Source organism: Mauremys mutica, chromosome 17, assembly GCF_020497125.1.
Source record: "Mauremys mutica isolate MM-2020 ecotype Southern chromosome 17, ASM2049712v1, whole genome shotgun sequence".
Taxonomy (NCBI): domain Eukaryota; kingdom Metazoa; phylum Chordata; order Testudines; family Geoemydidae; genus Mauremys; species Mauremys mutica.
The window spans coordinates 24,519,347-24,535,085 of record NC_059088.1 but is presented as its reverse complement, the minus strand read 5'-3'; the positions used below and the strand labels follow the sequence as shown (position 1 = coordinate 24,535,085).

At 55.2% G+C, this 15,739-nt stretch overlaps 2 protein-coding genes across 3 annotated transcripts; one reads left to right on the top strand and one right to left on the bottom strand.

Moving 5' to 3' along the window:
- Window positions 1-1,954: 1,954 nt before the first annotated feature.
- LOC123352170 lies at window positions 1,955-6,070 on the bottom strand. The gene is made up of 2 exons (XM_044991957.1): window positions 4,739-6,070; window positions 1,955-2,208 (listed from the first exon to the last, which is right to left on the bottom strand). The coding sequence occupies exons 1-2, from the start codon at window positions 5,500-5,502 to the stop codon at window positions 2,043-2,045; spliced, it is 930 nt and encodes a 309-aa protein (XP_044847892.1). The 5' UTR covers window positions 5,503-6,070; the 3' UTR covers window positions 1,955-2,042.
- On the top strand, window positions 5,986-10,604 carry LOC123352171 (ras-related and estrogen-regulated growth inhibitor-like protein). Of its 2 annotated transcripts, none has more exons than XM_044991959.1 (4): window positions 5,986-6,263; window positions 7,474-7,527; window positions 7,633-7,709; window positions 8,426-10,604. In XM_044991959.1, the coding sequence occupies exons 1-4, from the start codon at window positions 6,149-6,151 to the stop codon at window positions 8,828-8,830; spliced, it is 651 nt and encodes a 216-aa protein (XP_044847894.1). In that variant the 5' UTR covers window positions 5,986-6,148; the 3' UTR covers window positions 8,831-10,604. The 2 variants fall into 2 exon arrangements, with proteins under 2 accessions (XP_044847894.1, XP_044847893.1); XM_044991958.1 differs by having other exon boundaries at window positions 5,989-6,263; window positions 8,411-10,604.
- Window positions 10,605-15,739: the final 5,135 nt, after the last annotated feature.

Here is a 15,739-nt window from a genome sequence, read left to right as displayed (position 1 = left end):
CAGACATAGCCTGAGTGAGAAGCGAATCGGGCCCTAGATTGGAATGAGATTAGAAAGATTTATGCACCGGTTCGCCTAGATGAGAAAAGTGCCGATATGGTGAATGGAATTTATGGGAGAGGCTGCAGTACATTAAGTCTACGGCCTCCCTGGTAGGACGCAATCATTCTCGGGTGGTGCACTTCGCCGCTCACACACTGACCCAACACTAACAGCCAGCCCGGGGCAGGAGGGCTATTCGGGGATTGCTGCCACATCCGGCAGCTCCTCAGGCAGAGATTCAGCGTTCCAAAAGCGAGGGCAGCCTGTGCCAGGACTAAGTCCTTCCCACGAGCCGGGTTATGCCAAACCAGGGGGTGGAGCTGCGTTCTACAGAGAGAGCAGGTGGCAGGACATCAGACGTTCTCCACGCCAAGGCAGCAGAGATGGTCCCATCTAGGCCTCTCATCCCATCTAGGCTGCTCAGACCCCGTTGTTGTTGTTGTATTTCGGTAGGGCCTAGAGGAGGGCCCCTTTGTACCGGGCACTGTATGTGATCTAAATCCAGGGCACCCTGCGTAATGGAGCGAGCGACTCCGGCTTCGCCCTGAGATGAGAATCTGGCCTCGGGGGGGAATCAGAGGAGGAGCTGGGGCTAGTCACTGTACAGCTGGTTCGACTTGTTCAAACATTTGAGAGTTTGTATGTTCCCCGATGCCACAGCAACCAGCTGAGGAATGAGAGTGAGAGATAAGCATCGTGTGCCTCCCGCGGGAACCCGTCCACCCGCCAGACGGCTGCCTCACTCCCCCGTCTGCAGATTTCTCCCTTTAATGGCTGCTCCCGCCGCTGGTAGCTGCTACCCTGCTGCCGGTCATTAAGGTAGGGGGAGCCTGGGCTAGCCAACAGCACAAGGGTAGGGGTCCTACCTGGCAGGCGCCTGGTACGTTCATCCCCAGGGATCATATTGGGCCCTTCGCACAGGGGTGAGTTGCAATCCCAGAGCCGACCTAGGACCACTAGCAGGAGGCTAGAAGGCCTCCAATTGCAACACCTGCCCAATGCTCGATGTGCCAATAATCAACCCAGCGTGTGAGCTGCACAACGGCTCCCGCCGATGCCAAGAATAATGATAAACGATGTGGCTTTGCTGTGCAAAACATTCCTTGGCGGAGTGCAGCCTCCCCGCCCTGCCAGCACCTGATTTTCGGTGCAAGGCAGATACAGGCACCTCCTGGATCTAGCCATCTCTCGCTTGTCTGTTGCTACAGCTACAAATCTGACCCTTGGGTAATACCCTGTGGCTGTCTTTTGCCCAGGGTCTCTGATACCAAAGGGAACAAATTCCTTGGCTACTGTGCTCTGGGCTTTCCTGCAGTTCTGTCGTCACCTGCTGGCTCCTCGAGGCTGAGAGCTCTGATCGCTACACCACTGTAAGTTACAGCCAGAGGCCGCCAGACCATGTTAATGTCCCTAGAGGAAAATGGGGCATGTGGGATGCCCGCTGTAGGGTTCCACATGAAAATGATGCCGAAAGGATGTTTGCAGTGTTGTTAGGGTGACCAGATGTCCTGATTTTACTGGGACCATCCTGATATTAGGGGCTTTTTCTCATATAGGCAACTATACCCCTTCCCGGGGAAAAAAGTGTCCCAATTTTTCACACTTGCTATCAGGTCACCCCAAGTGATGTAACTATGCTGGTCCCGGGATATTAGAGAGACAAGGTGGGTGAGGTAATATCTTGTATTGGACCAACCTGTGGAACTCCTTGCCAGAGGATGTTGTGAAGGCCAAGACTATAACAGGGTTCAAAAAAGAGCTAGATACATTCCTGGAGGATCGGTGCATCAATGGCTATTAGCCAGGATGGGCAGGAATGGTGCCCCTAGCCTCTGTTTGCCAGAAGCTGGGAATGAGCGACGGGGGATGGGTCACTTGATGATCACCTGTGCTGTTCACTCCCTCTGGGGCACCTGGCACTGGCCACTGTCGGAAGACAGGACACTGGGCTGGATGGACCCTTGGTCTGACCCAGTAGAGCCACTCTTATGTCCTTATATTCAACTTCTGTTGGTGGAAGAGACAAGCTTTTGCGCTACACAGAGCTCTTCTTCGGGTCTGTGGAAAGAAATCCGCGTGTCTGAGCTAAATTCAGGCTGGGGCAGATAGTTGAGCACAAGGGGTAACATGCCATGGGAGGTCCCCCGGAGAGGGAGTGGAGACAGGCTGTTAAGGTTGTAAAGAGAAGAATGGAAAAAGTAAATGCCAAAGTTAAGGCTGCACAATAAGCTTAACCCTGCCCCCTTGTGGCTGTAATCCGTGATCCCGGACTATTTCTCATATACTGTACAAATTTTGCTACAGCCTTAGACACACCTATCATCCCCCGCCCCACTTCAGACCCGCGGAGCCATTCACATAGGCCATCCACACACTCAGCCACAAACACACACACAACCACAGTCATGCACAAAGATCTACACAAACACATATAGACTACACACGCACCTAACCACATAGACACACTAACATAGTCTCCCACACACTCTAACCCAACCTGTGCATACACTCACAAACACCTACACACACACTAACTGTTAACACACAGTCTTCCATACACTCTAACACAACCTGTGCATACACTCAAACGCCTACACACAAACACACAGTCTCCCATACACTCTAACACAACCTGTGCATACACTCACAAACACCTACACACACACACAAACATACTCGTTCACACACATTCTAACACAACTTTACAAACACATGAACGCACACAGACCCATCCAAACACAGACAGACACACGTGCAGCGAGCCAGATACACACACACCGAGCCAAATGTGCAACCACACACACACTGAGCCCCATCCACACAAAGCCACGTACGCAGACACATGCACACACTTACACACAGCGCTGTCGCTCTCTGCACAGCACATGTGCCCTGCACACACCGACCAGGAGCCGGGCACACAGGCACCAGAGGCACCGAGCATTTGTCACCAGTCAGAAGCAGCTCCCCACCCCCAGACCTAATTAGCACACGCAGCAGAGAGCGCGGGCGACACAAAGGGCAGCACTTGCCCAAGCTGAGCATCACATGCCGAGCGGCGTGGAAGGCACGAGAAGGCAAAGGACGGGAGACGCCAACCCAAATTTCGGCAAAGCTTGAACTGCTCGCGACACCATCCTCCCCCCCATCCCCCCCAGCACCTGCTCCCAGCTCCCCAGCTCACATGCACTTGTCTGGGGCTAGGTATTTGGCAGGCGTGTGAGAAACAGCTGCAGGGGCTGGTGGTCTCATCCCCAGCACTGAGACCGGCCTTTATAAACATGAGCCTCGCAGCCTCCCCTAGGAGGCAGGTCAGGATCTTTATCCTTATTTTCAAAGTGGGGAAACTGGGGCAGGGCCATGCCACAAATCAATGGCAGAGCGGGGAATAAAACCCAGGAGCCCTGGCTCACACTAGCCCACAGTTTCCTCCCGGAATAGGCATAGAAGAACCCAGGAGTCCTGACTCCCCGTCCCAGCACACATCTCGCCTCCATTGTGTTATCCCAAAGGCCTGGGCCTGATTCTCAGTCCCACTCTGGCCCCTTTGTGCCGCTCCGGCAGGGTCACGGGGTCTTCAAGTGGCTGAGAATGGCTCCCCGAGGGCTCCCCTCCCCTGCAAAGGCCTCCCCAGCTCCCGGCTTAGGGGAAGGCTCGGGGTGCTGGCCAGAGCGCACTGCGTGGTGACTCTTCTCCGCTCCCTGGGGGCCATGCGGCGCACAGCATCAGTCAGAGCAGCCCGGCTAATACTAATTGGCTAGAAATCACTTTAAGCTCGTTTATTTCCTGGCCCCGAGATGGCAGCAGCATTCCTGCCTTTACCAGGCGCTCAGTGTCTGCTGTGGAGCCCAGCTTGCCAAGGCTTCTAAATGAAAGAAAAAAGGCCAGGAAAACTGTTGTGTAGTAAAGACTCGCTTCTCTCTCCATCTGCACCCCGGCTCTCTATTCCCCCACACCCCATAGATCAGAGGCTCTTCCAATGCCTCTGATCTATCCCCACCTCACTCAGCAGCAGGGCATCTGTCTGTCCAGCTGTCGTCTAACCCACCCAGCAGGGGGTTCAGAGATGGGTGGTGGAATGAGGAAGAAAATTCCCCAATGGGCAGTTAATTCCATCATTGTCCCCTAGAAACTTATTTGCACCTGCCTCTGAAGCAGGGCCATTGGGAGTCAGAGACCTGGCTTCTGTCCCTAGCTCTGCCACCAACCTGCTGGAGGACCATGGGCAAATCACTGCCCCACCGTGCCTCAGTTTCCCCCCTATGTCCCAGGTCTCCTGGGCACTGTCTGAGACAGGCTCTAGCCATTCCTAATCCCCCTAGACCAGTGGTTCTCAAACTTTTTTACAGGTGACCCCTTTCACATAGCAAGCCTCTGAGTGCGACCCCTCCCCCTATAAATTAAAAATACTTTAATATATTTAACACCGTTATAAATGCTGGAGGCAAAGCAGGATTTGGGGTGGAGGCTGACATCTCACGACCCCCCATGTAGTAACCTCACGACCCCTTGAGGGGTCCCGACCCCCAGGTTGAGAACCCCCGCCCTAGACTATGCCTCTTATTGTGGTGCCTGCTACTGGTATGCAATTGACACATGGGGTTCAGCTGTGGAGTATCCCCAGACTTCAGTCAGGGGATTGGCCCTTGGTTTTTGGCTCAGATCTGACTCCAATGGGAGTTAGGCACCTAAATACCTTTGAGGAGCTGAGTGCCCCTGGCTGTGCAGCAGAGCTGAAGGCGCTGGGGCTTCTGGCTGGGAAAAGGCAGTTGCCCAACCTGCTACATCCTTACAGGCCTTCACCCCGTCTTCAGCCAGGGGAGCACAGGGTGTGAAAAGAACTCTTGCAGGCCCAGGCATGACATGGCTTCCTGGGCAGGCTGAGCTGGGAGGAACCGTTCCCGATGGGAAGCAGGGAGTCCTGAGCGAAGGCGGAGAGCGAAAGGAGTTTCCATTCAGCTCAGTGTGTGTGTGTGTGTGTGTGTGTGTGTGTGTGAGAGAGAGAGAGAGAGAGAGAGAGTCGGTGTGTGAAACTGTGCCTGACAGAGATTGTGTGCGTGTTTGTGCACACAAGATTCTGTGAGCAGGTGTGAGATTCTCTGCGTGTGCATGTGTGTGAGCATGAGATTTTGTGTGTGTGTGCGCATGAGCGTCTGTGTGTGTGACTGTGTGCGGGTGTGTGCAAGAGATTGTCAGTGTGCACACACCCAAGGGAAAGAGTTCATGTAAAAGGGAAAGCAGGTACCTGTGTGAGAGCGTCGGTATGTGTTTAAGTGTCAGTGTGCCAGGGAAAGTGGGTGTGTGTATGAGTAGGCATGCAAAGGAAAGAGTGAGTGTGTGCATGCAAGGGAAAGTGTGCATGTGTGTGTGAGCGTGTCTCTGTGTTTCAGTGTGTGTGCAAGGGAGAGGGTGTGATAGGATAGTGTGTGAGCTCTGTGGGTTTGCCAACTGCTTGTGCATGTGTACAGGTGTGTGAGGAACAATTTGTGTAATTTTGTGTCTGTGTGAATAGCAGTGTACCTGTATGTGTACGTGTGACTACATCTCTGTATGTGTGAGCCTACCAGTGTGTGTGTCTGTGTGGAACTGTGTTGTGTGTAACTCTGGGTGAACTAATGTGGGGGGAGGTGTGTGGAGGGTTATACCTGGGGCAGCTGCGTGTCTGAGAAAACTCAATAGTTGTGTGAGCGAATAGCTCTGTGTGAATGCGAGTCTGTGTATTTGTGTGCCTCTGTGTGTAAGGATGCCCTGGGCTGTGTGTGTGTTGTGAATCTGTGAAAATGAGTGTATGTATGCGTGCCTCCAGAGCCGGGTGTGTGTTGTAAATCTGTATTCGCGTGTCTCCCTGTGAAAATAAAGTGTGCATGTGTGTGTGCACCCTGGATTGTGTGTCTGTGTGCGTGCTGGGTTTTGTGTGTGTGTGTGTGTGTGTGTGTGTGCGCGCGCGCGCCAGAGGTTGGGGGGGTGAGCACGAGCAGTCCGTCACTCAAACCCCGGCTCCGCCTCCCCCCTATAAACCCGGCTCCGGCGCTGTCCCGGCTCAGAGCGCAGAGCAGCAGCGCCCGCCCCGCCGGCCCTGATCCTGCCCCGCGCCCCGGGTTTACAAATGGTCGTTCAGCTCCGCCCCGCGCCCCAGCTGCCCGGCAGGATGTCCGAAGGGAGCCAGCCCAAAGTGGAAGCCAATATCCTGGTGCTGGGAGCGGAGAAAGTGGGGAAATCCGGTGAGTGTTGGGCACCCCACAGCCCCCCCCGTCCCGTCCGATCCCTGCCCCCTTCCCTCCCACTGCCCCCTTCCCCCCACCCTCCCGTCCGATCCCTGCCCCCTTCCCTCCCACTGCCCCCTTCCCTCCACCCCCCACCCTCCCGTCCGATCGCTGCCCCCTTCCCTCCCCTTCCCTCCATCCCCCCACTGCCCCCTTCCCTCTACCCCCCGCAGCCTCCCCACCCTCCCGTCCGATCCCTGCCCCCTTCCCTCCACCCCCCACAGCCTCCCCACCCTCCCCTCCGATCCCTGCCCCCTTCCCTCCCACTGCCCCCTTCCCTCCACCCCCCACTGCCCTCTTCCCTCTACCCCCCGCAGCCTCTCCACCCTCCCGTCCGATCCCTTCCCTCCACCCTCCCGTCCGATCCCTGCCCCCTTCCCTCCACCCCCCCACAGCCCCCCACCCTCCCGTCCGATCCCTGCCCCCTTCCCTCCACCCCCCCACAGCTCCCCACCCTCCCGTCCGATCCCTGTCCCCTTCCCTCCACCCTCCCGTCCGATCCCTGCCCCCTTCCCTCCCCTTCCCTCCATCCCCCCACTGCCCTCTTCCCTCCACCCCCCGCAGCCTCCCCACCCTCCCGTCCGATCCCTGCCCCCTTCCCTCCCCTTCCCTCCATCCCCCCACTGCCCTCTTCCCTCCACCCCCCGCAGCCTCCCCACCCTCCCGTCCGATCCCTGCCCCCTTCCCTCCACCCCCCACAGCCTCCCACCCTCCCGTCCGATCCCTGCCCCCTTCCCTCCACCCCCCACAGCCTCCCACCCTCCCGTCCGATCCCTGCCCCCTTCCCTCCACCCCCCACAGCCTCCCACCCTCCCGTCCGATCCCTGCCCCCTTCCCTCCCCCTGCCCCCTTCCCCCACCCTCCCGTCCGATCCCTGCCCCCTTCCCTCCCCTTCCCTCCATCCCCCCACTGCCCCCTTCCCTCTACCCCCCGCAGCCTCCCCACCCTCCCGTCCTCCCACGGCCGGGAACAAGCCGCGCCGTACCCCGTGCGTGTGGACAGCTGTTCTGAGTTCTCACTCCGGCTTCGCCCACCACCCTGATCCCACTGGGACCGCGCAGGGGTGAGGGGACGCGCTGGGAGGACCAGGAATGGCTTGCAGCCCTGCCGGGCGATCTGGGCTCAGCCTGGTGCCAGCCTGAGTAACGCCGGGTCTCTTTTGTTCCAGCTCTGACAGTCCGATTCCTCACCCGGAGGTTTATTGGTGAATACGGAGATATTGGTGAGTAGCTTTGGGTTATGATCCTTTTTCTTTCCTTCTTCCTTCCTTCCTTCCACACTCTCTTAACGGCTCCCTCCTTTTTTCCCCCTCCCCGTGCGGCTCCAGAATCCGTTTACACGCACAACGTGATGGTCGGAGGCAGAGACGTTTGCTTCAGCATCTGGGACTCCAGCTGCCCCCAGGTGAGAAATCACAGCCCGCAGCTTCCAACCCACCCAAACCAAATGGGCTTTGGGGACCGAATGGATGGAATGAGTTTGTTGGGACTCAGGCCGGCTCCTAACGGGACCGGTGTCCTCCCAGCCGATGGAGCCAAGGCAGCTCATCCCCAGCCCCTGTCTCCCCTTAGAAGGGCACATGGGCAAGGACAAACTTGCTTTGGTTCTGCAGAGCCTTTAGGAAACCCTTCTGCCCTCAACAAACATGGCCCCCTTGGCTTCCCCCTGCGGCTGAGAAATGGCACCCAATTCCTTTAATAATGGAATTACTTTTTGGGGGAGGGAGGCTGAATAAAGACCAAGGGGGGAGGGCGAGAGCATTGCTGACAGAACTGACCCTCTCCAATGCCCTGGCACTACAGCTGCAGCAACCAATGTCAGGCACTCACCAGTGTCTCCACGTGCCCACAACAAAGATGGCTGCTTCAGCTCGTCCCCAGTAATGGCCAGGCCTGTCCCCTCCTAGCTGGGCAGTTGTGCCATGCGGCACCTGGAGGGAAAATCCTTTCCTGACTCCCCCTCCCCCCTTCTCCCCAGCTGGGCTGAGGTAAGAGAGGGGGTGGGTTGATCTGATCACTGTGGCGACGTGATGGCCTCTTCGCCTCAGCTAATTCCTGGTTTTTTGTCCCGCTCTCTCTAACCTGCCCCCGCTGCCTCCTCTCCAGGCCGCCGAGCTCCAGGGCTGGGTGAGTGAGAAGCAGCTGCGCTGGGCGGACGGCTTCGTCGTGGTCTACAGCATCTGCGACCGCTCCAGTTTCCACCTGGCCCGCCAGCAGCTCCAGCGCATCCGGCAGCTGAAGCGACGGAGCGGTTCCGAGAAAGTGCCCGTCATCCTGGTGGGCAACAAGCGGGACCTGCAGCACCGGCGGGCCGTCTCCAGCGAGGAAGGGCGACTCCTGGCCCTCTCCATGAACTCGGGCTTCTTTGAGATCTCGGCTGCCGAGACGTACCACGGTGCCCTGGTCGTCTTCCATGAGCTCCTTGACCTGGTGCGGGACTCCAGGAGCTCCGGCAAGAAGGCCGTGGGCATCCGCGGCATCGTCCGCACCATGTCGGCCGTCTTTGGGAGGAGGAGGACAGAATAAGTGAGGAGGGGTCCCGCGAAGAGAGCTCAGATCCTGGGGACAACCTAACGTAGCTGGAACCACGTGGCAGTGGCTTGGGTGTCGCTGGTTCGTCGGCCTGGCATCGAGTGTGGCACCGGATGAGCCCCTTAGCGAGGGTCCTTGGTGAGAGCCGGGGGAAGCAGTTCTGTGTGTGTGCCGCCGGCCTTCTCTGGTGGGAGCTCTGGCTGGGGTCTGCGATATAATCGGGGTGGTAATTACATTACGCCTCCCTACCTGTGCCCGCTGGCCGTTTCCACTGGAGGAACGATTCTCCACCTGCCCCTTCCTTAAAATTGTGACCATGTGGCTGTTAAAGAGCTGCTGCGCTCTGCCCCAGAGGTGGGTGCATTTCATGGGGTGGGGGAACGAGTGATGTTTACAGTGAACCGGGTTTGTCAAGTGGACATTGGGTGCCCAGGTCTCCCCTGACGCCTGTGCAGAGTGGGCGTGTAACACTAGCAACCCCGAATGGCAGCATTTTACGGGCACTTTGACTCCAGAGGGCCAAAATCCCTGCTGGAGGAAATTTACACTGCTCTGTGGAAGTGCACCAAATTTGGAACACAAGGCAGCAGAGAAGCTGTCACCCAGATCCCATATTTGGATGATACGGTCAGTATATGGGACCTGAGCCTGAATTCAGCCTGAACTCCCATCGAGAATCAGATACCACAGTGAGGGGATGCCTGTAAAACCTTTGCTTGAGGTTCAAGCATTGGGCCCCCTTAACCAAAGGCACGACTGTCTGCAGCAACCTAAAAGCCTGAAGCACAAAGTTTACATACTTTTAAGGGGCCCATATTTGAAAACTGGGCTCTAAACCCTCGGGTAGTAGAGAAGATTACAATTGTGGTGATGAAATAATGGGGCTTACTGGAGTTTGATTAGGTTGCACTGGGCTGCACTGGCTTTTCTGCTGGGTTTCCAAATTACTTTTCCTGCTAAAAGTAATCGGGTCAGGTTCTGATCTCGGTTATGCTGGTCTGAATCCACGGACTTTAAATCCAGAGTCACTCTGGATTTACACTTGCTGTAACTCAGAGCAGAATCTAACGCATTGCGTGACTCATCAGCTACACCAGTGTAAATCCACGTCATTCATTAGTCAGTGGAGTGACTCTGAATTTATTTCAGTGTAACTGATGGAGGAAATCTGGCCCTTTCATTGCACCCTGTAAGCAACAACGGTGGCATTTGTCATTGCATGCAGTGAAGGCTAGTGACAGAAGTAAGGCTCAGGACTCCGGGGTTCAATTCCTGGCTCTGCCCCTGATTCGCTGTGCGACTTTGGGCAAATCATGTCCCGCCCCGTGCCTCAGTTTCTTCATCTGTAAGATGGGGATAATAATGCCTACCTCACAGTTTGTGTGGTGTGAGGCTTCATTAGTTGCAAAGTGTAAACTATTATTGATTTTTTTTTTCCAAAGCCAAATTCTCAACCTAGAATATTAGAAACATGGAGCTGCTGATAGGGCTTTCGCTATGTAAGGCAGGGTCATTTTAAATGCCACCTGTCCCAGGGTGAGTGGAAGACATTATGGTCTCCAGCAGCTGGAATACAAATTCTCCCAAAATAAAATGTGAACTGTTGTATATTTGTGAATAGCGTAAATATTTAACTTATTGGAGCAAATGTTTACATCTGGAATTTTTTTTTCCGGTTAAAATATTCTACTTGCACATTAATAAAAATGATTGTGAAAAAATGTTATTTTTGGAGGGGCAATAAACATTTGTATGTTATAAAAGAAAATAGTTGGATGCTTTCACTATGACCCTTGGCCGTTGGAGGAAAATCTCAAAGGAGCTGGATTCAGTTCCTGGCTTTGCCACAGACGCCCTGGGTGATCTGGGCAAGTTACTCAGGCCCAGCTATTACAACAGGGGGGGGGGGGGGAAAGGGTGGGGGGGGGTCATCAGATTTCTAAGTAATGAACAGACAATAGCGGGGCTCTGGCACTGATCTGGATAGAGAACTGGACAGGGGACTCAGGAGACCTGGATTCTATTCCCAGTGCTGCTGTGTGCCTCAGTTTCCCCATCTGTAAAATGAGGATAATGATACCTCCTTTGGAAAGTGCTTTGAGACCCGCTGCTGATAAGAGCGAGGGGTTATTATTATTTAACCCACACTACAAAGCCAAAGGGATGAGCAGCGAATGGAGTGGCAGGTACTTTCTGCACAGATGCAGGCAGCAGGCTGGTGAGGTCTGTCCCGAAGTCAGAGCAGGCCACAGTGTAATGAGTTGTGCCCTAGGACACTTTTCACAGCACACAGACATAGCAAGGGGGGTTTCTTTGCAGGTTGGGTTCTAGTGGGCAGAGTAAGGGGACTCCTGGGACCCATGTCTAGGAGGGAGTGTTATCTGGGGGGTTAGAGCAGGGGAGCGGGAGCCAGGACTCCTGGGTTCTCTCCCTGTGATTGACCTCAGAGGAGTCACTCCTGCTCCGGGTGTCTCACTGCAGTCAGTTTTCTCTTCCTCCCTGCACGGGGTGTGTTGTGTATTTGGTTGTCATGGGTTTTGTTACTATGGCAACTGAGTTAGACTATTAAGGGATAGCTCAGCCGGTTTCAACCGGCTGAGTGAGCTCTCTGTTTCTGTAAATAAAATGGAGGTTTTGGTTAGCTGTATGCTCTCTGGCCTCAAGTGATTGCTTCCTACACCGGCTGCCCCAAGGATATAACAGGGTGGAGCCATGTAGAGAAGCGCTCACACTGTCACAGACACCAAACAGAGGGAGCCGGTTGATCTGCAGCCGTGCAGATGGGGGCGGAATCTACACAGCACTTGGGAACATCCTGTCCCCTCCCCAACCATGGGGCAGAAGCTGCGGCTGGGAAGCAGATGGTGGAGGGAGGCTGGTGGTGCTATTTGTGAAGCTGAGTGGGATGGGGGCACAGAACCGACGTCCATGTGCCATGACAGTCACCATCCGGGGGTTCTCGGGACGCAGCTCCCCCACAGATGGGTTACCCAGCGTCCAAGCAGAGCGGGTTCGACCAGAGGCTGCCTGCAGCACTGACTCACATGGGGACGTCTGTGGGGCAAATTCTGGGGTGGTGTAAATGACACATGGGGCCTGAGCCTCAGTCACCCCACCCAGGCGGGGGGGGGGAGGAGGGGGAAGAAGACATTTAGTCCTTTATTCTGCCCAGCCTCCAGTATAAATCAGAGTGGCCTCAGGGCTGCTCTAACTTACGCTCTGCTCCCTACGGGCCCTCGGCAGCAGAGAACAGTCACAGTGCAGTGTGCTCTGGTCATGCTCTGATTCACCCCCTTGCTCTTATTATCAACCACTCACAGACATGAGTTGAGGAATCCACTGTGGACTGAAGGGAGGATGAAGTCCTAAGTTTATATCCCAGTCCAGGGACCACAATAACCCTGGAATCCAGCCCTCTCTACTAAACCAATTGGTTCAGTCATAGGGCACTGGGCTGGGGCTCAGGAGGCCTGGCTTTGATGCCTAGCTGTGCTACAGCCTCACTGTGACCCTGGGCAAGTCACTTGAGCTCGCTCTGCGCCTCGGTTTCCCCATGTGCCGAATGGAGATAAAGACCATTTGCAATTGTACGCTGATAAGGGACATTATAAGGACCTAGGCAGAGAGTTAACCCCCCTGTTTGCCAGTGCACAAGGGGGTCTGCACTCAGACACTGAAGATGGAAACTGATCTATTCTCCCTGGGACCCACATGGCTACAGCAACCCTGCAAACAACTAGTCTCTCTGGGACAGTGCAGGTGTGAAGCTTGCCCTGCTGCTACCTGTTCTGGGTGGATAAACAACGGGCTCTAGCGCCTGGGATTCCTCACACCAGCCCTGATGTGTGTTTGGTTTTACACCGGAGTCCATACACTGAAGCAAATGCCCTGGAATAGCATTTACCCCTCTGTGTGGCAGCCCACATGTTCTCCCCTGAGCCCGCAGGCTACAGTGTGACCCAGAACTCTGGGAACTGAGCGAGGGCAGAGCCCATGCCCTCTTAGTCAGCATTATCTCAGGAATCTGCTAACCTTCCAGCTGGCTGAGCAGTCACAGAGATGCGGTCACTTCCCCTTGCTGGGGGCAACACAGCAGAACAAAGCTCAGCTCCCGGCATTTCCAGGATGTTACAGAAAGGCTCTGGATTTGGGAGAGCGCAGTAGCAGCTACGGGCCAGGCTCTGATCTCTCCTATACTGGTGTAAATCCAATGCAGAGAGTGACTCTGGGTTTGCCCCAGGGATCAGAATCTGGCCCAGTCTCCTAATCCAATAGGGACCGGGGTGTGTGAGATCTGAGGCTGTCTCTAAACGAGGACTGTGCAAAGAACATTATAAAAAATAACATGCAGGGAAAGATAGGCCTTAAAAGCAGCTCAGATCAAATAAAAAATGTACGGTCCCATCCTGGTGCTGATGGACATATATTTGACATCCCTGTTCACCAATCCCCCCAAAGCTGCCATATCAAGAAACAATGGGCCCTTTTGGATCATGGGAGGTGAATCAAAGGATCTGTTCTATCTGGTTTAGGGCATTAAATAGGAACCTTGTATGGAGGTGCAGAGCTACTCTACTGACTCACCCTTTCAGCCAGACCAGGCGGGGCCTGATTAAGCCTGTTCAACAATATAAAGGCTGAGAGTCTGGGAGTGAAGGGAGCGCTAGAAGAGGGCCTACAGGGAAGAGATGTAATGATCCTGCTCAGGATGGAGCTTAGGAGGGAGGGGAGCTAAGGTTTATCATGATAAGCACAGTCCTGCCTGAGGGCCTTGTTACCTTAATGAAAGCGGATGGCCAGCAGTGGGGAAGGGTGAGCTTGGACAATGTTCATCATGCATGTGCTGTGTTAGGAGCCAAGTACAGAGGGCCACTGACCACGTATCATGCCCAATAAGTATCTACTGACCTACCAGGAGTTACAGTGGAATGCAACTCTGGGGAAACAGCTGGGTGCATGGGACTCTGGCTTCCCAGTTCCAAAGGGGCCCCAGGCTCTCCAGACACTGCCCTGCCTAGCAGCAGTCGTTACCTCCCATACACCAGGGGCCTGAGTCTCTGCACCAGCGGCTGTCGTTTATACCACGCAGAGCAGGTGTGAAATGCCCCGGGCTCAGAACGGCAGTGTGTGACACGCACACTGCGCTGGTGTAAGTGACAGCACCGGGGGCAGCGGGATGGAGCTGGGGCCTGGAGTCAAACACCTCCAGGCTGCGGGGAAGTTCAGTTCAACTCCAGAACGGGCTGAAACCCAACCCTGGGGGGAGTCCGGATTTGGATCTGAATTCTGCAGCTCCGGTTCACCTCTAACTCCACTGTAACATTTATGGGTTGGGGTCACCTTCACCTGGCCCTACCAGGAAGGGTCGAGCAGCCTCTGAACAGGGAGATAGAGAAGAGGCCTGGGGCTTGCTCTTCAGAGAGGCTGAGCACCGACAAATGCAGCTGAACTCAACAGCCGCTGGGGGCATTGAGGATCTTGGAAAATCAGCTCCATAAGGCAGATCTCTGGAAGACTCCAGGCAAATTAACTGATCAAAAGGCCCCCTGCAGTACGGAGGTAACACCAGTCCTGTGTCTGCAGAGACACCAATAAGCATCGGCTTCTGCGCGCTCTCGGCAAGGCGGCAATTGAAGGAGGCTCGAAGAACTGAAAAGGAAGAACAGGAGGGCGAGGAACAGAACAGAAGACTCATTAACAGCAGGCGAGGGGACGCCAGACTCGGCAATCAATTGCCTCACTACAGAGACACAGGGCTGGATTCTCCACTCGCTTTCCCCAGTCTCAAAAAGGAGCAGCTCTGCTGCAATTGATGGGGCTATGCCGGTGTGAAACCGGAGTGAGATCAGATTCTGGCCCTTGTGCTGCACCCGCTGGCTGCGGGGCAAGTGAAATGTACGTGTGCGAGCTAGGGGAGGGCTGGAGCAATTCCACAGTGGTCTCGCAGGACCCGATTCGCACCTCAAACTGGCATAAGGCAGGAGAACGCACACGGGAGTCACTGGACTTGTCCCTGAGGGGAGAATCAAGCTGAAGAGGGATACATATTTTGCAAAGCCACAGACTGAGGGCGCATGCCGTGCACACGGCATGCGTATCGCCGCTCGCATGGGCCCGGAGCCTGCAGCCACTCAGCCTTCTTCTGGAACTGCAACGGAAGGGAGGAGAGACAAGGCCGTAAGCCCGCCTGAATGGGAATGGCAGGTTACTTGAGACAGGTGCACCTGTTTAGAGACAATCCAAAGTGCCCCCCCCCCAATCTATTGTTTAAACACAGACATAGGGAACTAGCTACAGGATGCTCACAGCAGGAGGATGCAAGTTCCTGGCCCTGGGGGGAACATGGTCTAGTGATTTAAACCGGGGGCTGAGAAACAGGACATTCTATGTCTGGCTCTGGGAAGAGAGCGGGGTCTAGCAGTTAGAACTAGGGGGCTGGGAGACAGGACTCCGGGATTCCATTCCCAACACTGGGGCGGGGAGTGTTGTGTAGGACTGGGACTTAGGATTCCTGGAATCTATTCCCAGCTCTGCCACTAACGTGCCCCGTGACAAGTCACATAGTCTCTCTGTACCTCAGTTTCCCCACCTGTAAAGTGGAGGATAACACCCATGTGCTTAGCATGTTCTGAGAGTCTGCGCTAGTGATGCAAGAACCAAGGATTGCTCTTTCTGAGTGAGCTGTGCCCGTTTGCAGACCCAAGAGAATGGCAGGGGGACGCAGCCCTGGCTCCAGTGAACGTGGCTGGGTTCATGTATTTATTCTTTTTAGTACATTTTACAGAACACAAGCACAGGAAGGGAAATGCGAGAGGGAGGGGAATCTAGCCTCATAGTGAAACTGATCAAAGCTAATTCACGAGGGCCCTGGTTGAGGGAGCCTGTCCTGCTGCAGTGTCTTTG

Excerpts from the sequence above, each read along its gene's own strand:
- LOC123352170 (XM_044991957.1), bottom strand. The coding sequence starts at position 5,502 with ATGCACAAGCAGTTGGCAAACCCACAGAGCTCACACACTATCCTATCA. Across the intron at positions 2,209-4,738 it reads GGGCACTCAGCTCCTCAAAG|CCTGTCTCCACTCCCTCTCC; the intron begins GTATTTAGGTGC and ends CAACCTTAACAG.
- LOC123352171 (XM_044991958.1), top strand. The coding sequence starts at position 6,149 with ATGGTCGTTCAGCTCCGCCCCGCGCCCCAGCTGCCCGGCAGGATGTCC. Across the intron at positions 7,528-7,632 it reads TGGTGAATACGGAGATATTG|AATCCGTTTACACGCACAAC; the intron begins GTGAGTAGCTTT and ends GTGCGGCTCCAG. Across the intron at positions 7,710-8,410 it reads GGGACTCCAGCTGCCCCCAG|GCCGCCGAGCTCCAGGGCTG; the intron begins GTGAGAAATCAC and ends CCTCCTCTCCAG.